The following is a 25,826-nucleotide window of genomic DNA, read 5'->3' as shown; positions in this document are numbered from 1 at the left end:
TGTGATTATTTGTGAAACACACTGATGTGGTGTCTCTTACAGATTTCACAAGGTTTTTTTTTTTGGGTTGGTTCGCTGTTTTGTCTCTCTCAGATAGTGGCAGACATTTATGTGAGAGAACGTGGATTATTTTACAAGGTTCCATCACCGTTGTCACGGAGGCGGGTCAGCCGACAGTAAAGCAGAGTAGGTCATAAGTCACCCTGAAAAATATTAGTTGACCCAAACTAAATCCCACACTGAAACACTGCTGCTCACAGCCCTTTCCAAACAGCAAGTAACTTTGCTCTGAAGTCATACTTAATCTTATCAGCCTGCATGATGGACAAGGTCTTGTGATGCAGGTTATTCCCCTTTTTATTGCTCATTAGCCACAATTATGTGAGAGCTGCCTCTTTGGCCTGTTTTTTTGGCAGGATAATTGATTGTGGCTGAGGAATATGTGTGCTGCAGCCAGCACTAGCAAATCTCCACTGATGAGTCTGTGATCCCTTGTTCCTGAGTTGTTTATGCCGTTCTCATGCCATCGACAGCTTATGTAGTTCAAAGCCATTTGACACAAAAGCTGTCACAGTGGAAAACCACAGAAATGCAAAGTCTAACTCCCGCATTAGTTCCTTCAGTATTTCTTTGATTAGACCTCAGTGGATTCTTGCGCTGCTTATATAAAGTCTTCATCTCATACTGGCCTATTTGAAATTATTACACCAGTTTTGTTCCAGAAAATGCCTGAAGTTTCAAGTGATAAACCTCAGGCTGAGAACCCAATTTTCCCCAGAAAACTCAGAAAGCCACAGGCAGACTCCCACTCCTGCAGAGCCTGCCTTTTAAATTGTGTTTTATTCACTTTTTTGTGTGCTTTCCACCAAAATTGCCACACTGAGGGTTACAGAAATAATTTTCAGCATTTCCTCAGGGGGTGGGGGGAAAGCGGCACTCTCGTTTTTTTCCTTCGTTTTTGCCGCGGCGTGACCAGGGGTGAGGACAAAAGGGAGACAAACGGCTCAGTATCCGCCGTGATTTCCTGAATAGCCCAGTGGGAGCGCGGGAAGTCGGGGTGCATGCAGCAGATCGGCATTGCCCTGAAACAGCAGCCATGCTGTGAGGGAGATGGCTTTTCTCTGCAACAGTCCGACTGTAAGCCACGGGTCTGCAAATGAAACAGGGGGAGGAGGGGGTGCAGCCTTTACAGATTCAGGGCCCCTGTTGCCTTACTGGGCATGTCTGCTGCTGTGGCGAGGCAGAGGAAAAAAGGCAGCAATGGATAAACAGACAAAGAGCTGCAGATAATTCTGTTGAAAATACAGGGCCACTATTTCCTGCTGTTTGTGGATTCATCAGGCCTCACGCTGTGCCACTAGTGATTTCTAAATATATGCAGCTGATCTGATGTAGATGTATAAACTCTGTGTAGGGTTATAGATGGCTGTGCAGACAGATTGTTTGCTCTGGGTTCTCTATGGTCCTGGTGGGTGGGATCTGCCAACACCGTCTTACATTGTTTTCCACATTTCTTATATTGAGTTCCCAATTACAATGCTGGTCCTCCTCTCTTGGTCTCACTGCTGCTTCTGAATTGACCTTGCATTTTTGCAAGGGAGTGCTGTTGTGTATTCAGGCCAGCAGGCCTGTTAGGCAGGCAGACAGTGAGGCAGACTGACTCCTTCTCTCAGGCCCTGCTCCTGCAAGACCCTGCTTAACAGGCATCAGGCTTACACACTTAATACTTAGGAGGGGAGAGGGGGCTTAGCTCTTAGCTCTCATCGCAGCTGACATTGTATCAGGCAGCCAGACAAGGCCAGACTGCTGCAGCCTTATTAGCCCTGTCTGGATTGGCCTTCCCTTAGTCTGACACTAATGTTCAGTGAGATAGGTTAGTTTGGAATTTAATGGAATGGATAGAAATTAGCCGCACACTGTACGTGGACAGTCATCTCCTGCTGTTGTATTCCCATCTGGCTCTCTGAGCAACACAGGAAGGGGCACAGAGGAGGCACTTGCAGTAGGTGGAGCTCTTGTGTTGGATTTTGATGTTGGAGCTTGATTCACCTGCTCATGAAGGACACGACAGCTGCCTCCGTGTGTGTGTGTGTGTGTGTGTGTGTGTGTGTGTGTGTGTGTGTGTGTGTGTGTGTGTGTGTGTGTGTGTGTGTGTCTCTGCGTCTCACTGTGTGTGTGCACACATCCCTTTCAGATGGCATTTATGCAAAATGCAAAGATAGCATATAACTAGAGATTTACAAGCCTCTGTATACACACACACACACACACTCCCAGTCATATAAACACATAAAACACATTTTCACTGTAAGAGCTAATTGACAGCTTTTGATGGGTGGTACAACACTGCCAACTGTTCGTGTTTACATTAGATCTTATTAGAAATTGTAATGGCACTTATGTTTTCAGCTGGTAATAGTTTGTGTATGTAAGGATACACACACGTTATTTACTGCCTGCAGCCGCACGCTACCTTTCTCTCTCCGCTCCCTGACACCTCCATGCACTGGAACAAACGTAAACGTCTCCCCCACAATTCTTTCCTGCACTGTCTGTTTTCCCTCCTTCTCCTCCTCCTCCTCCTGCTCTCCCTCCCTCTCTTACTCTCTCCCCCTTGCACCACCTCCTCCCCACAATCTACCGCAGGCCCTCCATCTCTCCGGCCTGTCAGCGTGCTTTTTCATTTGGCTTGTTGCTACAGGGGGCTCGATGCTGGCAGATTACAACTCGGCAGCCAGTCATTTTCGATTTATCAGAGCCCCCCTCCCTCTGTGCCCCCCCTCCCCTCTCCCGCCTGCCACACTCACTACCCTCGCCAGCATCAATCCAGACACATAGCAATTCTTCATCGCCCCACCACCCAACGCACCTCCACCCTCCCCTGTTCGCTCCCACCTTCCATATCTTCCTCTTTCGATCAGCGCAGAAAATTTAGCTCACAAGCCCCGAGACAAAAAAAAAAAAAAAGAAATATTGTGGCAGTGGAAGCATTTCAGTTAGAGAGGCAGCTAGAGCTGTATTATTACTTAGGCCTCTGTCACTGGTGATGACCCGGGAGAGTGGAGAATATCGATCGCATGTCACTCAAGGCATTCAGCGGATTGCATTGACAAAGCTTGTCGGGGCCTTTAATAGCAAGGTTAGCAGCCTTGGCTGGGACCCAGGAGAAAACTCTAACTGTGCCCTATTTCATGGTGGCTTTTAACCATTCCCTGGGTCCAGAGAGTGGATTGATAACAGTAAGGAAGTCATTTTACTCTCATAATTGCCTTCCTGTGGTTGACATTTGTGGCCCTCAGCGCCTGTGAAAGTGCCTTTCCAAGAACTGGAGAAAGAGGGCCGGTATTGTCTGGATGCTTTTTGTGACAGAAAATAGCTTCATTTGAACAAAGATGAGGTAAACTAAACAAAACACGGTGGAGGAAAAAAAAGGAGAAAAAAAATCAAAAGGAGTGTGCAAGTGTGATTTATGAGTTGAAGGAAGTCCATTACCCGCTAGAGGAAGCCCAGACCAAAACACAAACAGAGTAAGGGCATGGCTTGCAAAGAGGGTCACGGAGTAATTCTTTTGCCCTGCCAAGATCGCTGATAGCTGCTGAAAACTCCACTTGTCAGAGGAGGAAAAAAAAACTGACAGGATTTCGATCTCACTGTAATTCTCAACATAAATAAGAGCTCTAAACTACCTAAATAGTCTCTCTTTAAGCCAAGTGATGTGGAACTAGGCTGAAATGTAACAGGTCCCCTGTGTGTTGTAATTTGCCTTACACACGTGGGGAAGCTGTTTCTACAAGCAGTGCAGTTGTAGCTGTGTGCTGTCAGGTCTTGCGTGGCAGATAGCTGTTCTCAGTGCTGTGTAGGCCTAAATCATAACGCTGGGACAGATTTGGCTCCTTTTATTTCCACAGTGAAGCCGATGAAGAAAATCAGTGTTTATTTTCCATAGCTGAAGTTATGACAAGTTTACGACAGTGTTCAGTCTTCTGTAAAGCCTTCATTAATTGAACTGCTAGGCTACCAGAACATGCCCTAGTTACTGCTTCTGTACTGACATTTTCAAGGAACAGCTTGAGTTTCCAAAGTTGTTCCAACTTTTTAATTGGCATTGCTGAAGTGGTTTTTTAGCTGAAAACTCATAGTATATAGTCTTATAGTGGAAAACTGGCGTATGTATGTATTTTGTGACACACTTGCTCCTGTGATCATCTAAATTTTGATTTGTCCCCTTAGTTTAGTAAAGGTAGTGTTTAGTTAAGACCCATTTCTCTGCAAATTCAAAATGACTGAATTTTCTCCTTCCTCTTGCCTAAGTACTGACACTGATCAATCAAAGTTGATTTGCTCTGTAGAAAAGTTGTAATGGATGATGACAGACATTTACATTGTTTTTCGTTTGCCAGCACTGACTGTGCCATCTAAGTGCCCGTGCTGCCATTACAGATGTGACCTCTAGCCAGCCTGGTTGTTTTGATGGGGAGGAAATCCTCCACCACAACCATTACCACCAGTGGTAGTAAACTTAATGTTCACCCCAGCGCTGTACCATAATGACTGTGTGGGAAAGCACAAAGGAAGAACAAACAACATGCTTTTAACAGGGCAGTGGTCTGCAAAGCTGGATTAGTAAATGTAAATGGGAAAGTCTGTGACGCATAAACATTATCAGTGGTAACATCATAATAATAATAATTCATTTGTAATTTCATAGTCATCTTATATTTATTGTATTTCCATGCCTCTGTAAAGCACTTTGAACTGACTTGTGTCTGAATGGTGCCGTATAAACTTGCCTTTCCATATGATAGAAGCTTTTTTTGTTATTTTCCATAGAACACACAATTTTGTGTTCTACTTTTCAAGGTCAGTAATATCTACAGTATGAATCAGAGGTCTCAGTCAGTGGGCATGGGATGTGTACTGCCTGGAAAAAGACAATATTGTGCATCACAGACTACAGAAACAGAAATCGGAGTTATTATGAATGGCGTAGTGTAATGGAGTCACTTTTGCAATAAGTCGTTGTCACATGTCTCATCTCTGCAGCTTTGGCATTGTAGAACATTCCCTCTGTCCCAGTTCTGTTTGGATTTTTCACATGTGCTTGACTCATAATGACATTTCCAACAGCACATGAAGGCAGCACTGAAACAATGCAGAGGCTGTTTTCTATGAGATCCCCAGCCTGTCTACTGCCTACCAGCCCATTATGGGCACATTCCAGCTGCATTTTTATGACCAGTCAGATGAAAGGGAATCAGGTACACTGTCAGTGTGGTTCCACTATAATGTTAATGGACAATGTTCTGTCATCATCATGGCTTTATGCACCATCTTGCATCAGAAAAGTACAGTATGTTGTGCATTACACTTGAGTTATTTTCTGTCTCTGAAGTCCTGATTATTTCAATTACAATCCTGTTGTTTAGCTGTGTTTTTGTTGCCCTTGGCTTTTTGCTGTCTCCCATTACCAGTCTGCTAAAGCAGCCGGAGCAGATGTTTGCTGACATGCTCCTCATGAAGCAGGCAAAATCAGGCTGCTGTTAACACAGTGGGGCCGTATCACTGTCTTGTTTTATGACTTGATAACCACAGATATGAATTTCAGAAGGGTGGCTAAATGAGGACGTTTACAGCAGGCATTAGTGATAACAGTGCTCACCCAAAATGTATATCCTGCCATCAGATTTTACAGCCCTCTCTAATCCCCTGGATAGCAGGGCAGATGGAGCCAAACGCGGGTAAGGTGAGACGCTATCATTCCTGTTGGTTTACACGAGCATGCAAGCCACAGCATGGGGCTTGATAGGCAGGGCTATAGAAGGGTATCCACCTGCTGACCAGAGATCAGCTTATGACCCCATGACCTTCACTTTAAAATCCACTGAGTTATTAGATACTTGAACTGGATGAGAACTCACTGCAGATATCCGAACAGTTCCTCACAGAGGCCTTGCAGTTACGAGCGTTGCTGTTCACCGGTGAGGTAATTAATAGGAGTGAATGATGTAATGTTTTCCAAAATAAATTGAAAGGATTTTTATCTCATGTAACCTTTAAATGTTAATGCGTGCATTATTCACTTAGTGCAGCCTGTGTCTTATTTGCCACAATTGACACTAATGCATGTAAAAATCACAGTCATGCTTGAGTGTTGTTCCACTGTGGATGTGAATTAATTTAAATGACTTGTTTACTGAGCGGCCTTTTCTCTTTAGGGTTTGAATGGAATACCTTTTAATTAATGTCAATTACATTGCATATTTTCTGGCTTTATTTTCCTCTTTACATTCCAGCCTGGAGTCCTTCTACGCTTCAAGGTTTAGCGTAATGACACAGGTGTGACCTGTTTAGGTTGTCTCTCTTAAATAGCCACAGCCAGGATTCAGTCCTCTGCCATTTAAGTGTTTGTATCTTCTCCATCCTTCTAAAAGGCTCTGGTTGTATATTTTCCTTTTTTTTCTTGCAGCAGCAGAAACGTTTGTCATAGCAAGCACTCCGCTGCTATTCCTGTAACGCAAAAAAAAGCCCTCTTTCCCTAAACTAGAAGCGTTTGTCTATCATATTACCACCACACATGAGCTGCACACAAGGCTTGACCCAGTGTTAAGTGTCTGCGCTAAATTTCATTGCCTCCATCTACTGGAAGGCCTGCCAATATACTGGCAGCGAATTCCTGGAGGAAAATAAATGGCAATAAAAAAGAGAAATGATAGCCTCTGCAAGCCAATAGGAGAAGACTTTTTCTCTGCTGTCTTTTTTCCATACCGCTCTTTATTGAGGGCTGCCCAGCCCGGGGAGCTGTGATTTGGCACACTGGCGGTGGCTTTAGTTGGATGGGTCTCTGAAAACCAATACTGAAGTAACGACTCAGTAGCACAGATTGAAGAGTTGGGGAGTCGTGTAATTAATTGCAAGCAAATGTCTTTGAGTAGGTATATGGTGATGAATGTTCAACTGGGAAGTTAGAAATCATATTGCTTTTTTGCCCCCCCCACAATTTTTTCTTGGTCTGTTCTCTGTCCACTGTACACATCTTAGAGCTCAGGGAGTTGGAGGTGTGTAAAGTGGGCAGGAAGGTTATTTTACTGCCACACAGGGCTACTACAACAAGATGTTCAGATATGATCTGAGAGAGTAGAGGTCTCCCACTGCTCTTATACCCCCCCCATACACACACACACTCTCTTTTTCTCCACCTGCTCAGTTCATTATTAAATCTGGGAATTGTCCCCATAACTCAATCCTCCAGACTACAGCATTATATGACCATTTGTGAGAGGGGGGGAAGGGTGATTGCGGTGCAGGGCAGTGGATGGATGTTAAAAGCATATTGATTTGTCTGTAATGTCGTCATAGATCAGAGATTTATGGCAATATATAAATGCAGCCACAAGCCCTAGTAGCCTCCAGCCTGCGGTGGAGGAAATGGAGTCCTTAGTATGACTGATGAGATCAAGACAGTGCTCTCAACCACGTTTACCCACCTCCTCTCACCCGCCGCCTCCCCGGCCCCCCAAGCCTCCATTTCCCACTCCTCCTCCTCTCAGGATGCTCTCACCCTGCGGCTGCTATGACTAGTCCTCAGTGGCTCCATATCTTTGCTTTGGCTGCACATTCCAGCACAGAGGCTAGAAAAGCCCTCCTCTGTGGCTTGAGATTGGTCGGAGTGGGTGCATTTGGCCTCCATGATCTCTTCCCTGCAAGAAAAATGATGTCTGACAAGATCACTGCCACACAATGATGCTAGTGGATTGAAAGGAAATGGAGCTTCTCCATGGTTACATACCTAGGTACTAATAAAAAGTACTGCGCTGCCTGACAGTGACATCCTAACCACAGGCAAACAGTAGGCTTCAGGATAAACATGCCAAGAATTTTCAATATGTCATTTAGTCACAGTGATGAAAGAACACACGACATCCGTGCTTCAACTGCAGAGATAAAAAGAGGTATTAAGGGTTATTTTCACACTGTGTGCCTGTGACCTCTTTGCCACACACAGAGCTAACAGTAAACAAATGTGGGGCAGTGGAAGCCAAGGGCTGATGCTCAGTGACAGGCTGTGAGCGAGGGCGGCAGAGGGGGTTATGGGCGACGAGAGGGTGAGGAGGGGCTCCTGTCTGTGGCAGTTAAAGCAGCTGGGCCTCAGAGCCAAGCACAGGGTCAGAGCCAGGCCACACTGGTGGGCTCACCCACATAGCCACTGTCAGAAAAATGACGTAGGGCCCGTTGTCAGCCCCCTCTCACGGGCCCTGAGGAACCCTCGGCCCCTCTTTTCACGGAACAGTCTCTTCAGATAAAGCCGGCTGCAAGTTAAACAGGCTTAGCAGTTTCCAACTGCTGTTGTCGACCAGCCCAAGGGGGTTTTACTAGATGGGCTCACTGTGAGGCTGATGTGATGTAGAGGTTGGTAGGGACATAATTAGTGATGCTTAATGTGGTCTAATGTTTGGCAATGGCATCCCCTAAGGCATATATGAGAGCGCCTGTATAAAGTCGACAGAAATTCTTCAAGTTGTTCATTTTAACTGCTGAGTCATGAAGCTCCCCAGCACTTTAATAGCCCTGGTATATAGACCTCTGCAGGTAGCATAAAGGAGATATTCAAAGTGTAGTGAGTGGAAACCGAGGGGATTTGACAGTGCCGCAGGAAATAGACAATTTATTATCAGCAACACAGCCTAGGTAGTGGATTATCTATAAAATTTTCATGGATCTCCCTTAGTGGCAAGCAGCCATAAAACTTCCCAAATGAGGGACTTGTTAATTTACTTGTTAAAGCAAATTAAAAATTTATAAGCGCTTTTAGGTAAATGAGATCCTCTTTCATTGCTGCCGTAGTGGGATTCTCTCTGCCAGATCCTGAGAGGACAGGTTAGCTGTTCTGAAAGCCACAGAAGAACAATAAAAGCTGTTAAATTGTTCCAGGTTTTATTACCGCCGAGCTCCGCAGCTGCTGTTGTGCGTAACTAAGGGAAACCAGGAGCTGATGGCTACAGAATCCCACTGAGGGTAGTACAGAAAACTGAGCCCAGTTTTCTCTCTGTCTTTTTTTTTTTTTTGTGAGATGAGGGATGAGGGAAGGGGGCTGGGGGTGGAGTTGCTGGGGCAGACTGGTGGTGTATGGCTCTGTTTAAAAAGGCCTTTGTGGTTAGAAATGTTAGCAGGCCTACTTTTGTGCTTGATTGCATTGAGTCTGTAGAGCAGCCCTTGAGAATAGGTCAATACACTTGTAAAATTCCACTATGGCAATGGTGAGCACTTTTCAGTAAGTGAGAAAATAATTGACTCCACATGTTCAAGACAATGTTGTAATAGCTGTTTTAGTGTACTTTTAAAGGGAACAGTGTTAGATTAGATGCATTATCATTTTAACTGTGATCGGGGAATGTACTGTATTGCGAATGCTCTGAATCATTTTTCCCCAACACTATTACTCCTCTACTGCCACTAACAACAAAGTGATAACATTCCATATTGATTTTGTCTTCTTTAATGAAATCTTTTGTGTTGTAAAAACAGGCATCTTGTGCTTCAGTAGACATCTCATGAGAAGTGTTTGTGAAGCATACAAGACATTCAGCAGCACCCTTTCTATTCCATGTGGCAGCTCCTATAAAGCTGCTCTGAGGCTGCTCTGTAAAGACACTTTTTTATCTCAACCTGACCTTGAACAGAGATGTTGAAAAGCAAGTATCTATAGTTACTCCTTATATGCAGGATGTTAGGACTAACTGATACTCAAGAGTGTGGAGCGCGTATGAGGTGTGAATGAATATACAGTGGGTTGTATGAAAAGAACCTAGCCTTGGTCAAGGCCGGTCAAGAAATGGCAATCTTCTGACACATTATTGGAAATCCATACTATGGCAGAGCTTTGAAGAGGAAGTCACTGACAGCTCATGTGCTTCTATATTATCTATTTAGATAGGGTTAGCTATATTTTCTGTCTAGTGGCATATATATATATAAAATTCTAAAACTAGTATTGTACTTTACTAGTATTGTATTGTCACCTTGTGAGGAGATACCTACTATAGAGACACCTACCACAGATGTGGTTTTGAGTACTTTTTCTGTCTGTGGACAGAATTTGTCATAGCAGTATTGCCACAACTGTGCAAGATATAGTTATAAAACTTCAGTAGTTGAGATCAGAATTAAGCCCGAGTTGGAAGATGTGGGTGTGATTCGAGCAAGGGTGGGGAGTTGTAAATAGGGAAGATAAATAGGGCAACTGTGCCCTCCCCCCGCTTTCTGAATTCTGAAAAAAAAAAAAAAACACAAAGAGGCTTCTCTTTAAGATCTCCCCACGTGTTCCTACAAAAATGCACCAAGGACAAGTTCAAGTGTTTAGTGACTGCACTACTGCTGTTAAAATTTCAATACTGACTAGTTACAGTGGTAACATAGCTATCAAGTGAAAACAGATGGTCAACAAAGTGTGTGCAGTACAGCCCTGTATTGAACTGTTTTCATTCTGGTATCATATGAATCTAAGTACTCAGACATTACTGACACATTATAATCGTTTGAGGGGATGATCAGCTGTCACCAGTGGACTGTCCAAATAAAGTGTGGCGGTAACAGTTTGAGTAGTTTAAGTAGAAGCGTCTTTTTGTGTTTTTTGAAAGAGTGATTTATAACAAATGTTAAATGATTTCTCATACTTGCAGGCTGAACCGTTTCATACTGAGGTTTCAGCTGCGCTCTTCCAAAGCATCACGCTGACTGCTGATTGAAAACAGTTGTTGATTCTCTACTTCAGTAAATTCAGACTGGTAAGACAGACAAGGAAGAAAAAAAAAATCCCTAACACAGAACAGATTACAGGAAAACAAGACCTCACTGCGTGGAAATTAATGGCAGATGCACTTACTAGTAGTTTAAATGTTTCATTAAATGCTAATGTCTCGCTGTGTCTTTAATTGTTGTGAAATTAGCCTCTGGAATATTAAAACCATCTGTTTGTTATCTTCCTGCAGGGCCAGTTCTTACCCAGGCTGCACAGATACAGTGAGGTCATTAAACAAACGCGTCCGTATGCCTCAACCTGCATCTTAATTAATGTCTTTATGTTATTGCATCAGTACAACACACCAGTGTGCAGCATCTGTGCACACGTCTCATTCCTCCATCGTAGATTCCTGTTGAATGCAGTGAAGGGCACTGGTGTTCCTCACAGGAGGTACAACTCAAACTAAGTTTAAGAGGCTGTAAAAACATAGAGAAGCACGGACTGGCTAGCTGTAACAAGTGGGAGTGATCAGATCAGTGCCATTATAGAAGAGGTCACAGAGACGGCCCCTGCACCCACACACATGGGCTTCTCATTTAGATTTATCATCAGACAGCAGGTCATTAAATTTCAGCTTCACGTTTTGATGGCTCTGACCACCACTATTCCCTCCATTTGCTTAAGAAATCCATTAATCACATCATAAAAAGAAATGAATCCATCATCTGAACCTCAGAAAGGAGAGAGCAGATGGAAAAAAAACACAATTCTCTGAAGTAATTTAAGAGAGCTCAGGGGGAAATTAAAGGGAACAAGCTGAGGAATACATTTTCAAATAGCTGTGTAATCAGGTCCCAAGCTATGTAATAGCCCCGAAAGATGAGCCGTTCTTTATTGGAATGTCTTTATTAGACATGTTCTTCAGACATTACACACAGTTAAATTCGTGCAAGATTTCTGATTTCATGGAGTACTTTCCCACTGATAAGCCGGGATACGGACGCTGTGATTATGTGGTTTCACGACGGCAGAGTCAGTTTGATACCACATTGATTAATAACAGACAAATCTCCATATCTCTCCTACCCTTGCATGATGATATTCTGTGTTAGCTCACCATATATCGGTTTGGTTCTGGGCTGCGAATATTTGATGCGAGAGTCAGCAGCAGCTTTCTTTAAGGTCAGTGTATTTTTGTGTGCACACATTCATAAATGCATGAGGAGGCTGGCGTGCAGTGCCCGGTGTTGTCAACAGGGACACTGGCTGGTTAATAAATATTATAGGTCAACATGTTTTGATGAAGGAGCCACAGACCAGAGCGTAAACAGCATCCCTCGCCTTTTCTTCAAGGATCAGTTCACAGGCCATTGTGGATGAGATATTATTCCCCTTTTCTCTCTAAAAAAAAAAAAAAACATCAAAATATGTAAACTCCCCTCAGACAAACTGGCATTTAGAAGAAGAAGAGAGAAAATATGTCCTGATTTTTGTGGGAATAAATTGTGTTGGAGGTAATTAGTGCTATCACAGCACAGGGCATTGGTGTGCATGCGTCTGTGCACGTGCCACATTTGGTTCTTGTGTGTTCTCCCCTACCTTGTCTCAGCACAGTCTGACTACATAGACATACAGTCATACACACATGTATACACACATTCAGACACGTGCACACACACACAGTCAAAAGGGCCCATCAGGCATTCCCAGTGCTCAGACTCTCTTATCACGTTCAGCACTCTGGCGAGTCCACCCGCCTTCCACCCATCATGCAATTCTCCCAAGGAATAGGATTCTTTTCACACCGCTAATGGCTACAGAAAAGGGAACATTTTCATTTTAATTATCTGCTCAACTCAAGGGTTCTTTTGGTATTCCCCCACCTTGTGCCCTTTCATCGCACTAAATGATGGCCGATACCTAAAAGGAGAATAGTGAAGGTAGTGAAGCTGTAAAAAAAAAAATATATATATATATATATATATGTACACACACACACACACACACTGTAGGTCTTTCCCCTCCCTCCAGAGCAGGGTAGACAGGGAAAAGGAGAGTGCCATCACCTTCTAGCCGGAGTTCTTTGTACGTGCAGTGCCACGCTCTGCTTTTCCTATTAGGCGGCAGAGCAGCCGTTTACTGCACTGTCCCATAACGCCAGCTTTTTATGTGCTTTGAAATGAAACCTGCAGCGTTTGTCTGGTCTGGAAGGAGCAGCATGGGCTCTTCAGAGGACATCAATAGCAGACTTGGACAGGGAGTACAGACCCCACCTCCTTCCACTCAGCTCCACACTCCCAAGAACCTTTTATTGTTCTCCAGATTTTGAAGGGCCTCAGATGCTGACGGATTGGCACGTCCCACTCTTTATTCATGTCATTTTGCTGCATCTCGAACAGAGTGTCTAGAGGATGACACTTGCTGAGCTCCTGCTGCCTCAGCATGTGGTGTCTGCTTGGAGAGGAGAGTGGCTCCATTTGAAGGTTCTGGATGGGTCTTTGTCCCTGTTCTCTATTTCGTGGGCTGAGAGGAGTTTCATACTGCGAGATCAGATGGCGTCTATCATTGGCAAGCAGAGTGATGGGCGCTGAATAGGCTCAGAAACATGACAGATTTACAGAGACAGCGCGGTAGCTCCTGCCAGTTCTCACATATTCATGAACCGATTTCCTTTCTTAGCCAGCGTTATGCATGCAGAGCTCTGAACTGCTGTGTTAACAGTTTTGCCTCACATTGTTAACCCCTGGTCTCCCTCTGTGTTGTGTTTTGCAGCTGAAGCCAGGGCAGAACAACTGTAAGGACAGTGACAGCGAGAGTGTAAGTGGAGAGTCCAAGCCTTCCTTCAGGAGCAGCTCCAGAGACAGACTGACAGATGTGAGTACATGAACAAACAAACTCACCGCTAAACAACTCACTGCTTCAGTGGCAGTTATTGCAGCATCTGTTCATTGTCTGACATCTACTAAAAGATGAATTCTAATGATCAAAAGCTTGAGGTCATAAGATTATAAGTCACAGATTCATATCTTTGTATTTTGTGTAGTTAGCACATGGATTCAATGTTTTAAAAACCCTGAAGATTTTCTGCTTATTTGCCTGTTTCAGTTGGAAAAACAAAATATTTTAAATCAGCAGTATTTAATAAGCAGTATTAAAAGAAGATATCAGGAAGCCAGAGCTGTGGTGGCTTCTAAACCGTGTTGAATTCACAACCAAATAACTTACGGGCATTTGTGTTATGTAATGGTCAGAGAGGAAGTACTCACAGTAGTGTTAGTAAGTTCTACATTTGGTCACAGTCTGTATTGCTTTGAGAAGGATCACCATGTTTTTCTTCATAATTTTTTGCACCTAAAATGCGTCACAGAAAAAAGGTAAGTTATTAATGTCATCAAATCAATACAGTCAAGCTTCCTTTGGTCTCGAGCCTATTGGATTCATCTTCAGCAGAGCCCTTAATGGTGAATCTTAAACATCCTAAGTGCACTCTTGGAGTTCTTCAGGTGAAGAACACTATTTGCATCCTGCACAGACACACACGGGCACACACACTCTCTCCCTTCAGTTTTTTGTTTGTTTTTCTTTAATGACTTTACGAAGAAAAAAAAAAGACAATACTTACCCCAGTCGTCGTTCCTTGTGGGGGAGCTCAAGGCAAGCATTAACTGACAGAAGAAAGAGCGTCTATGTGTCCCTGCGCCCTGTGACAATATTCCAAATGTAAAAGCGAGCAGGCTCAAGGGAGCTTGCTGCCAGACACCCACCCCTGCTCTTTGATTTGTGTGGAGAATCTACAGCGAAGCAATCAGATATCTGGCCGTAATTAAAGCTGTCAGCTGGGAGGCGAGCTAGTCTTTGAGAAAGACATGGCCGAACAACTGAAGCAAAACTGATTCTGCATGTAGCTTTACAATGCTTGACCGGGCATGAAATGAAATAAGTAATTTGATGTTGACAACAGAAATTGAAATGATACTTGCTGATTTCTGTCAGACTGCACTGTGGTTACTGTGCAGCAGTATACCAAGACAAATTTTGTTTTAACAGTGGAGGTTTGGAAACACTTAACCTATGGATGACTAACATGCTTAACTGTGACTGTCACAGAGAACGATAAAAGCATGCAATTTGTCATGATCTTCAAAAACGGAATATTTTACAAATACTACCACAAAATAAGTATGAAACAACAACTTAGTAGGATTATATAAGGATTCATGTTTAATGATAGCCAGGTTTGGTGTTATCTCAATTTAATTTGCACATTTCCCTGTTAGTCTATTTGGTTTTTACAAAACTTTATATCAGAATTGTTTATTATTAATAATAATTGCATTGCTTACCATGAGGAGACGCAGCCATCTCTGATTGCTCTGACTAGATTTTGAATAAAAAATTGCATCTGGTTGCTACATTGAACATGATATTAGTCACAGTTATCTGAAATGGGAAAGACTGGTTACAATGATTTGACTCCCAGTCTGTCCAGTCAGGGAAGATGTGGTGGCAGGAGTAGAGGACGAGCCATGAGAGGTGGAGGAAGGTGAGGGAGAGCAGCTGGAGCAGCCGCATCAACAGATGTGCTTGAGGAAAGAGAGGAGGAATGTCACTGAGAGAGGACGACTGAAACACAGGTTACCTACTTGCAGTTACTGCTTTTCATCCTCTTATGAAGGCAGACCGGACACTATGGTGACTCACTATCGCCTCTTGAGGTACAAAGTGGTATTACAAGACAGGGTTAGCCCGGGCTATCTGGTTAGCATGCTAACATAATATATAGACATCCTTGGCACAATATCAAGCCTTTTGACCGGTCATTTACACTCATTTCTTCACATTCTCTTGATAATCTTAATTCATTTTTGGATGTTTTAAATTTACATATTGCCCTTTAAACGGACAACCAAGACTCCATTACAAATACTGCATGTAACTATTCTAACATACTGGACAAGCCCCTGCGCTCTATCATTTCTTTAATCACTGAAATTTTGTCGGCAACAGTATAATCTGACTTGGCCTCATGGGCCAACCGCTTACCCCCATTTAGACCACATTGCTGTGATGTTGTGTACTTTGACTCATTGCACACTAATGAAACATGTTTCGACGGTGACATCATCTTGTAGTCTGCCCCTATTAGTGAGTCACATCCATGCTCCTACACTATCACTGCTGCTTCTCATTCAGTTTGTTCGGTTTGAACATGGTGCATGAAATCATCCTCTGAAATGAGTGTAATTTACAGCACCGACCTTTGTGTTTGCTTTGAGTCATTTTATTGGAACATTATCCTAAATTCAAAATTAAATCCATAATTTATTTTCAGAAAGTCAGAATGGAGAGAAAACTTTCCCAACTCCTTACTTGTTCTCAGGAAACATCTATTGCCTGCTCTATAATCACTTCCACCTGAGCTGGCATTTCAGCCACTCAGCACACTCTGGAGGAAGGAGGGAACAGCAGCCCTGGTTCCCCCTGCTTTGTCTGGTCAAGACACCCCACAGGAGACTGAGCATGTCTTCAGAAGAGCTGCTGAAAGCTGGGCAGCATGAAGACAGACTTTTAGACCCCCATGTCACTTTAGATGGTCACACTTTGTGAAGCTTCATCTCTAGTCCCCACAGGTTTCTGAACAAGTCCCCTCCAGCCACGCTATAAAAACCCACTTCACAAGTTGCAAGAGGTGCAAGTCGAAGCTTTTGTAGCAGAGCTCAGCTCCCCAGACTGAAAGAAGGAGGAAGAAGAAAATGGAAATATTATTTTTTTAAAAAAGTGGTTTGGTTTGGTACTGGCATTCTTTGAGTTTTGTTTATTTTTATGATTATAAAAAACAACTAAGTGCACGATAGTATTTGTCCAGTTGAAGGCAGATGTATGTCCAGGTGCGTGTGGTGTTTTTTCTTTGCTATGGCAATCCATGTGCTTGGTCTACTGAAATGTTAAACATATTTTGGTTGCAACACTGTGCAATGCAACTAGACTGCTAATGTGGTGCAGCTGCACAGAGATACTCCCTCACAGTGCAGAAACAAAGAGAAAGCATCTAAGTCACTAGTTACTTCCAGGGAGCAGCGTGAGATGGGAGCTAGCTTTGACCCGAACTGTTCGTTAGACCAACAGCTCGCTAATGGTATTTGCTGTAGCACTCCCTTCCCCTCATGGAGCGACCACGGTCCGATGAAGCAGATGAACTGAGTTTGCCGACCTGGCACTGGCTGGAAGGGAGATAGAGGCCAGAGGAGGTCAACCCTGGCAGCCTCCTTTCTCCTGCTCCCCTTCCCTCCTCACTCCATGCTGCCAGCTCATTAAGGCCTACAAATGGCACATCAGCTCAGCTGTGTTTGCCTCAACCCCAAACCCTAGCTAAATTGGCAGGCTTAGCCGCATTTGCTGTGAAGCACCGGGTTCCCTTTTGGGTTTGTTTGAAGCTGACATGGCAGCGACCCCCCCACACACACTCACACATCCCCCACCACACCCCACCCCTTCAGTCTGGGTGGCAGGCATTCAGGCAGGCAGCAGTCCTGAGCAGAGGGAGTCTGCTGGATCGGGGAGGGCAGGGAGCTTGGGATGATTCACTCCCGTTTAGTCTCTGTGGCAAGGGGTGAAATGCCATCATTACCCGGCTGCCTATCAAATAAATTGGCAATTACGGGACTGGGATTGCGAGTAAACAGCATGTTACTTCTTTTTTTCCATCCAACGCTCTTGATGAGAGGCGGGTGCAGTAGAGAGAAGCTCCAAAGTAGTGGGTCAGAGCCCGCCAGTCAGTGTTAGCCAGCCTGATGAGAGGCACAAGAGGCAGACTATAATGAATGCGCCCCTATATTTCAGTGACCATTTTTATAGTCAGCCAAAGCTTCCTGTTGTGTACTGCTTCTAGCTGTTCCACTGACTAAATTCTGCCTGTCAAATCAAAACAGATATAAAGTTATCTCATGGTTTTTTTTTTTTTTTTTGGATAAAACCTTTATATAGTATGTGGTGTGGAATGCCTGTTGTAACATGGGGTAATCATTTGTGTATTGGCCAGGGGTGGGTTGTAACACTATTATTTATACTAGCACTTCATTGGTGTTACTCCAGACAGTTTTGAATGCCGTTTTTTTTCTGACTGAAATGAAAATGTGAAAATTGTGGGTTCCTGAAATCCATACTCGTGTGTCCTGGCTCCTCACACGAGAAGATTTTCTTGCGGTGAAGTCTTTGAAAGTTGTTTTGTAATGAAACATCTGGAAGTGATACTGTTAAAAGTCAAGCACATCGTCTACCCGTGCTTTTGAAGCGGTTTCAGCCCAAACACAGCTAAAGTCTCTCTAATGGCTAGTAAGACTGAACTCAGTTATTACTGGCTTTCCGATGAAAACATGACAGCCTGTTCAGAATCCTGTGTGCATGTGGTGAAACCATTTCAAATGCTCAAATTACAGCTTTTGGAAACTGATTAGTGTCATAAAGTATATTTGTTGTGGTAAAGGTCTTTATTATGATTACATTTGCTGGAGCATACCAGGACTGCACATAATGTTTTGTCCTTGACCTTGGACTCCAGTCTGTTCCATGAGCTTCTTGTCTGAACTGAATCACAGTGTCCAAATGAACGTCTTATGTAATGTGACCAGAGCTGGTCTGCATTACACTATGCCCATCCCACCTCCTCAGTACATTCTCCAATTATTTCCTTACACTCTGATGTAAATGAGGTCGCAGTCCCCCTTCATGTCCAGATATGCTGGCCAATTTGCTCCGACACAGAACTTGTAATTGCTTGCATCAATTATCCGTCTCTTTCTCTCTCTGCTACTCAATAATTTGAAATGTTTCCTATTAGAGACAAGCATTTAGATATGGAAGTAGGAATGTTGTACCTATAATTAGCTCATTATCATGGGATCGTACTCTCTGCTGAGGCCCCAGTGTGTGCGTAGTGACAGTGTGAAATGAGCAGCAGATGCAGTGCAGGGATTACTTGACAGTGTTTTTGACTGTTTAATGGCTTTTCATCAGTGATGTAAATAAGTCACTTGTCAGGATAGATTGAAAGACTAAAGACAATAGAAATACAAACATGGTATTTTGTATTCTACCCTGTTATCCACATGTAAATAACAGGGTTAGAATGGCACATGGCAGTCAGCTGGTTGCATCCTACAAAAATACACATCATAAAGAAGAACACACTGAAAAGGGATGATGGCATATCCGCATGTGTGCAAACACACATGCACCCCATATACATGTACAAAAAGAAAGGGATTCCACTTTATTTTCAAAGAAGGCTTGTGATAGCTGAAAACATTTTTGCCGGTTTTTGATTTAACGCTTTGAACTATGAAGTGGCCAGCTCCAGAAGTCCTGAGATATCAAACTGACTGATATCCAGTAGAAGGACTTAAAGTGTTTTATTGCTAAAATCTCAGGATCTTCCACTTCTCTGATCAAATATGAAATTATTTAAAGCACGAGGTTTTGACAGGATGACTCATTCTTTGATTCATGCCATCTGGGGTTTCTGTTAATTCATAAGAAACACCTGGAACATATTGTAGAACATTTTTTTTTCCACTCCCTAGCTCTCACAACCTTTGGTGCTGGTGAAGAGATCATGTCCACAATGAGAGCTTTCCACCTTATTTTCTTCATTTATTATGCCAGGTTCTGTGGATGGCTGCACAGCCAGACCATCAAGACACAAGATCACTTCAATTGCCTACACCTTTGACTAAATCAACCTGATGAATATGCCGTCTCCCAGGAAGTGGCCAGACATGCTCATTACCACCTCTGGCACTCCAAATCAAGCCCCCTTTTTCTCTCCTCTCCCTCTCTTTTATTTCTCTTTCCTATTTTTTTCTCTCATTGCCTGCAGTCGGGTTGTCAGGAACAGATTGTGACAGTTTGTGACATGGCAGTCGGGCAAAATTATGTTGCGCCTCCATCACCCTGCCAGTGCCCCAACAGCCGAATGTCCGTCAGGGGCCTGTAAGAGGTCCTGCCGGATGGCTTGTCTGTACAAGTGCTTGGGGCTCGCCTGCGTCCCTGCCTGTGTTAACAAGTGTTTAACTCAGACTCGATTGCATTAACTCTCCAGATATATAATTAGAATGAGAGAGGCACAGTGTGTTTGTGTGTGGTGACCTCTGAACAGCCCTCAGGTTGATAATACATGGCGCTGATTTATCTCTGCTAATTATTTACCACACCTTGAGGCCTTGAACACAGAACAGAATGTGCAGAATCAGAAGAACATTGTGACCTTTACTGTTGTTATGTTACAATATAACCAGGAAAATAAGGCTCTTTAATTGTAGAAATTGATACAGAGCAAGGTTGGTGTGATAAACAGTGTTCAGACTGATGCTGACTGAATGCAGTCCCTCAGTGCTGCGGATGATAAATCTATTCTCATGGAAGATTAATGGACTGGAGAAGTGGTGTTGAATGTCATTGTTGAAGGTTGAAAGTATTGAGCGCCTGAATCCTATCCATATGTTTTCAGGAATGACATAAATAGGCTCAGCCGGAATCCATTTTGACTTATCAAGCTTAAACCAGTGCCAGAGCCACGCAGCACTTGCCAAGTATTCAGGCTCTGAGGCTTCCAATAACAAATCCTATTCCACATAATTTCCACTGAAATTGGCCATGGCCATGCGCTGCCACCCCATTTTTTGCTTTTGCCATGCGTCCCGCAGCTCTTGGCTACGTATTACTTCCGCATTCCCTGTAACCCGACCCTGTAGCCCCAATTTTTGATGTCATACCAGGCCCTGGCGAGGCAGTCTCTCCTCTCTTTGTTCCAGCCTTTTCAGCGTGGAGGCTGTTCCGGTGGGGTAAGTTGAATAAGTGGAGCCCGGAGGAATCTCTACAAAGGTCTCACTCTGATTGGATGCATGCAGAGCCCAAGGAGAGAACGCCGGTTGCCATAGCAATGAGTGCAATGTGGGAACTGCCTGCATGGAGGAGAAAGGGGAAGTGGTGCTTTCTTTTGCGATGGGAGGTCTTCATCGACTGACATTCCTGTTTATGAGTACACACAGGCCAACACGCACATAAACATGAGTACGCAAAGGCACAAAAACAGTATTACACGCACCTTTTTACCCCCCAAGGAGAAGCCGAGCTAGAGTGCATACTTCAATCACAATGGCCTGGTAGGGGTGTACTCGGGCCCAAGCTGGGAGCCAGAGAAAACACAATCAGACACACCAGGAGTCCAGAACCATCTCCCCCTCATAAACATGATTACTGGCCATTCACTTCTACATCACACTCTTCTATCGCTTACCTCTCCTGAGCCAACAAATAATCCTTACCCTCTCCCCTGGCTCATCACAGCCACTATAAACACAAGAATGATAGAAGTATCTCTCTATCCTCCTTTATTTCTCTTTTTTTTGTTGCCTGATTTTTTAAATTCTTTAACCCACAGTATGCAGGCCACATCAATATCCGAGGGGGTGATGCAAACCTCTCCAAGGAGCATATGTTTGTGTCCATGTGTATGTTATATATATGTGAATCCCTGGTGTGTGTATGTTTGTATCAGAGACTTTGGCTGCAGGGCATAGGAGCTGTGTGGGAGGTTTGAGTTATATATGTGTGTGTGTCTTGTGTCAAGTCTTGTTAAGTGTGTTTGAGGGGCACAAGGGGCTGTGAATCCTGTATGGGGATTTCACAGGAAGGCCTCCTGGTTCATGAACCCAGTCCAATATGTCATGTCTATAGGCCAAGCATGGCTGTTGAATATACATCTTCTCTCATGCGTGTGATCCTGCTACTCTGGAGGACTGAACTGAAATCAAATGTAATTGTGAGGTTCCTAGAGAATCCCAGTCCTGATCCTCTAACAGTGTCTCTTGATGGAGCCCCATGATTCACTTTTCATCGCATCTCTGATGAGTCATCTGGAGACAATTTGCAAAAATGTCACAAAAATGATAATTCTCCCATTTGCAATTTGTATTAATAAACAGACTATTATGCTATTGTATTATATTAATGAACAGACTATTTGATATATAATAAGAAGGTTATCTACAATACTAAAAAGCGAGACATCCATGATTGTATAACACAGCCTAAAATCAGTGTCAATCTTTGTGCTCTAAAACATGTTATACTCACTTGGGCCCCCCTTCCTCTGGAAGGTTACCAAACTGAAAAATACTGTAAACTGCACTGTAGTGTCCATGTCTGCATGTGCTGTATATCACATATGCAATGTGTCCTTCATTCTTAAATGAAACTGTTGTTGAGTTATTTTGGATATATTCTGATTCCAAACCTTACACTACTGAGACAACATCTGGCCTCATGCTGAAAATCCGCATTGCAAGTAAGTTGCAGGGTAAAAACCATGCAAGCTTCAAAGTGCAGACAAACACCAGACTTAGAAAATGCTATGTCAAGTCATAGCACAGATGATGATTAGCAGCTTTACTGAAGACCTTTAGATGCCACAAAGAGAATGAAAAAATTGTACAAATAAAACTGTGTTCTGATGAAATCTTCAGATGTAATTCCCTGGTTTTCAACTCTTGGTTGTCCTGTGCTAGACTCAGCTCACCCGGGATTTTGGTGATAGAGGTAAATGCAAGTTGGTAAAACTGTTGTCTGCATAGGAATATTGCCAACGATGCCAAAGTTATTTTGGCAGTTAAAACTTCTCTTATGTGCACATTCTAATATGTTATTTTAAAACTGCCTTCACTTTTGTGTTGTGCTGTGCGCACAATGAAACATTGGGAAGAAAAGAAAGATACTGTAAACATGATGACAAGCAAGGCAAATGTGTTCCAGTATGGTGGTGTCACACTTACAATCGGAGAACATTTTGCTAATATTATGTTTTGCATGTGCTTTGAATTGAGCCCATGTTTTTCTTTTTGACAAGCTACACTTTACAACACTGTGTGCATAAAAGACTTTCATTTTCCCTTGTGCTGGAGAAGGGCATGTTCTGTCTTATTCAAGGCCTGTGCATCTGGCAGGATTACTGTGAGGCACTGGATGTCACATCATTTCTATTTCAGAAGCCTGTACAATTTTCCTTAAACCACAAAGCAACAGTGCCACCAATAAATAAATAAATAGATACTGGAGATAGATGGACAGACAGACACATAGATATACCAAAAAAGACAGAGAGATAGTGTCCCTGGAATTACAGTTGCCGAAGATTATTCCAGAGACATTATTTCCCTCAAGTCATGGGCTTAAGTCAAATTTGGAAGAGAAATGAAATTGCCAGCAGTGAAAAACCAGACTAGGTAGGAGTTCATGAGTAGAGAAATAACATTTTCATTTGTTTCTGCCCCAGCGGGAGACGAGCAGCCTTTCAGTAAATAGAGACGGCTATGAGAAATGATTTTTTTGGTCGGCGGGATATTGTCTTAACGTGCACTTATCCATCTGCAATCTAGATGTCAGGCCCCAGGAATCCACAAGATGGCCATTCTACTGTTGTCATCATGACACACAAGTGTTTGCCTCATCTCACCTCCAATTGTCTTTGTTAGTGTCCCATTTCCACCACATTTTCAGTCTTATATGTGGTCCTACTTTTAAAAGACCAGTGTGTAGGACTTTAGGAGGAAGTATGTGGGAATGGAATATCATATTTAGAATTCTGTTTTTATCACTGTATAATCACCTGAAACTAAGAAATGTTTAGAATGAGCCCTTTATATCTGCGTAGAGTGGATACTCTTCCATGGAGCCCTTGATGTTGCTCTGCCATGTTTCTACAGTAGCCCAGAATGAACAAACCACACAGTGGCTCTAGAGAGGTCCATTTGTGTTTTTACATTACCTGAAGGCCACATTCTTGAAGGGGGAGGGGTGAGGTATTCAGTTGGTTGCAGTCTGCAACCTCTCCTATAGATGCCACTAAATCCTACACACTGGTCCTGTACACTCCCTGTGTTCGGAGCGACCAGCTGATGCTACTCTTTGGAATTCAAGCTTTTCATATTGAGCTTCGCTCTGAACTGAAATGAAAAATTCAATCCTGGCTCCTGAGATTGTCATCTCCCCATTCACAACTCAGACTGTGAGAGAGGCGCGCTGTGTACAGTATTGTTATTTGTTCCACTGCAATAATGATAAATCCAGTATGGCGCATTTTAGCCGAGATTGGCACAAGATATAATTTTTAGTAGATTTCTTTTTTTGCCAGTGCTGTTTTCCTTTGTTTGTGTCTTGTGTTTTGGTGTTTTGGAGCCCAGTTTGCCCAAGGTAACAATGTTTCAGTAGTTTATTAGCATGCCTGTGACAAGGTTTTCTTAACTTGTCACATGCATTGCACGCCTTGTCTTTATCATTTGATATACTGTACTGTACTTCTGTGCCTTTTCCAACAACATTGTACTTGCGTTTGGATAAACCGTCATGCTATATCATCTTAGTTAAGTGATCTGGTTTCAAAGAGATATTGAGGGGATTATTAGGGGATTACTTCGATTTCCGTAAACTGCAGCTGTCGACGCCTGTGAGATATCTGTTCAATGAATGTGTTTCTATATACACTGACGCTCTATTGAAGTTATTTATATGGAGCATTACAATTCATGAATAATCTTCAGGAGCAAAGCTTTAAGTCAGGAGCTGTCAGTAGTGATGTACTCCCAGGTGATTACGTCTACTTCCTGTCATCCGCTATCAGCCACCACATAAAGCACTTGTCACATGGCCCATTCTGATTATGGTTGATATTGACACTGGAATTTAATAAATGTACACAATAAGAAGATTAGTGTTTCCCAAGAGCCGTGCATCCCCCTGCTGCATTCATTCCTGATGAGGCGTGCTGAGCCTTTTGAAAGGCTTGTTTCAGTCAAATCCCTACAAAATGTGTAAATAGAAAAGACAGATAAAGATTAATCTGCTGACCATCTTAAATGGAACAGGAGTGAGCTCACAGTGAAACAGGGAAGAAATTGAAGAAATCTTAAGCTTTTTGTTCGACGTTTTTTTTGTTTTTTTTTTTTGGATAATCGCAAATTCATTCTACTTTGCGTTCCATATGCATATCAGTTGACCCTGCCGGGGCATATTTCAGACCTGTGCCCTCAAGAGCAGGATTTGTGCTCTAATAAAGTGACATGTCACATAAGAGATTTGTCTCCCTCTTCAACACCCTAACTCTCATGATTGCTCCTTATGGCAAAACTGACAACATATTTTCCAAGTGAGGAAAGTTGACATTTTTTATTTTCTTTGTTCTCCAAAGGGTCAGTGTTAAATATCCATGTTTATGTTATTGTGTGTAATACTATAATTTAGCTTTAATACAATGTGTTTGCATGTTTCTGATGCACACACTCATCCCTATTTGTCTTGAAAAACCCACCTGTATGTTGCACAGTATAAGCAGTTATAGCACACAGATGTAAAATCTCTGGTAAACTAATTAGACAATTGGTGCTGACGTGTTTAAAGGGAGTCACATCAGTTGTGTTTGGGTAGCGGTGAGAGGTCAGAGGGCGGCACAGGGCCACATAGTACAGGGGATTGGATGGGATTAACCTTGGCCTGCCCCTCTGGCCCCGAGCCCAGACGGCCCAGGAAGAGTAGAATTAGCCAAGCCAGGCAGGGCCATCTGATTCCAAGCCCTCATCCAATTACTGCCTTATCTCCTGGCAAAATGAGATCAATGCATGGAGGGCAGGGAGACCTGGCAGGCTGGTGAAGGTGCGATAATCAGCAGTAGGGAGCACGGCACTTAACTCCCCTGTGTCCCCTGAAAGAGCCAGAGCATGTGTTAGGAGCACCACTCACTGCCATTAGCTCTCGGTGCCTGCTGGAGCCTGACCTGCACTTTGCATGAGGACAAGCTGGTGTAGTGCATTTAGGCATCTTAGCGTTTTGTGTTCAAGTGCTGCACTTAGGAAGGTGAATAATGTGCATAATTACAGTTTTACCTCTTATCCTTGGTGAATCTACCCAGCAGATTACATTGGCTAAAAGGTAGTAGAGAGGAAAAAAAACTTAGTAATTGCTTTTTATATGTATTGCATATGAAAAGCACTTTTAAGCATTTTACAGTGGTTAAGAACAGCCCTGCACTGCTAATGTAGTC

At 43.2% G+C, this 25,826-nt stretch overlaps 1 protein-coding gene across 5 annotated transcripts in view; it reads left to right on the top strand.

Annotated features, from left to right (window-relative positions):
- Positions 1 to 25,826, top strand: part of auts2a (activator of transcription and developmental regulator AUTS2 a) — a 291,081-nt gene that overhangs the window by 112,836 nt on the left and 152,419 nt on the right. For all 5 annotated transcript variants that reach the window (XM_041052062.1, XM_041052063.1, XM_041052060.1 and 2 more), the window contains exon 3: positions 13,511 to 13,612. In XM_041052062.1, the coding sequence (XP_040907996.1) occupies positions 13,511 to 13,612 (102 nt within the window). The remainder of the gene's footprint in view (positions 1 to 13,510; positions 13,613 to 25,826) is intronic.

Source organism: Toxotes jaculatrix, chromosome 12 (genome assembly GCF_017976425.1).
Source record: "Toxotes jaculatrix isolate fToxJac2 chromosome 12, fToxJac2.pri, whole genome shotgun sequence".
NCBI lineage: Eukaryota > Metazoa > Chordata > Actinopteri > Toxotidae > Toxotes > Toxotes jaculatrix.
The sequence above is the reverse complement of the archived record's forward strand: the minus strand, read 5'-3'. Positions and strand labels throughout refer to the sequence as shown.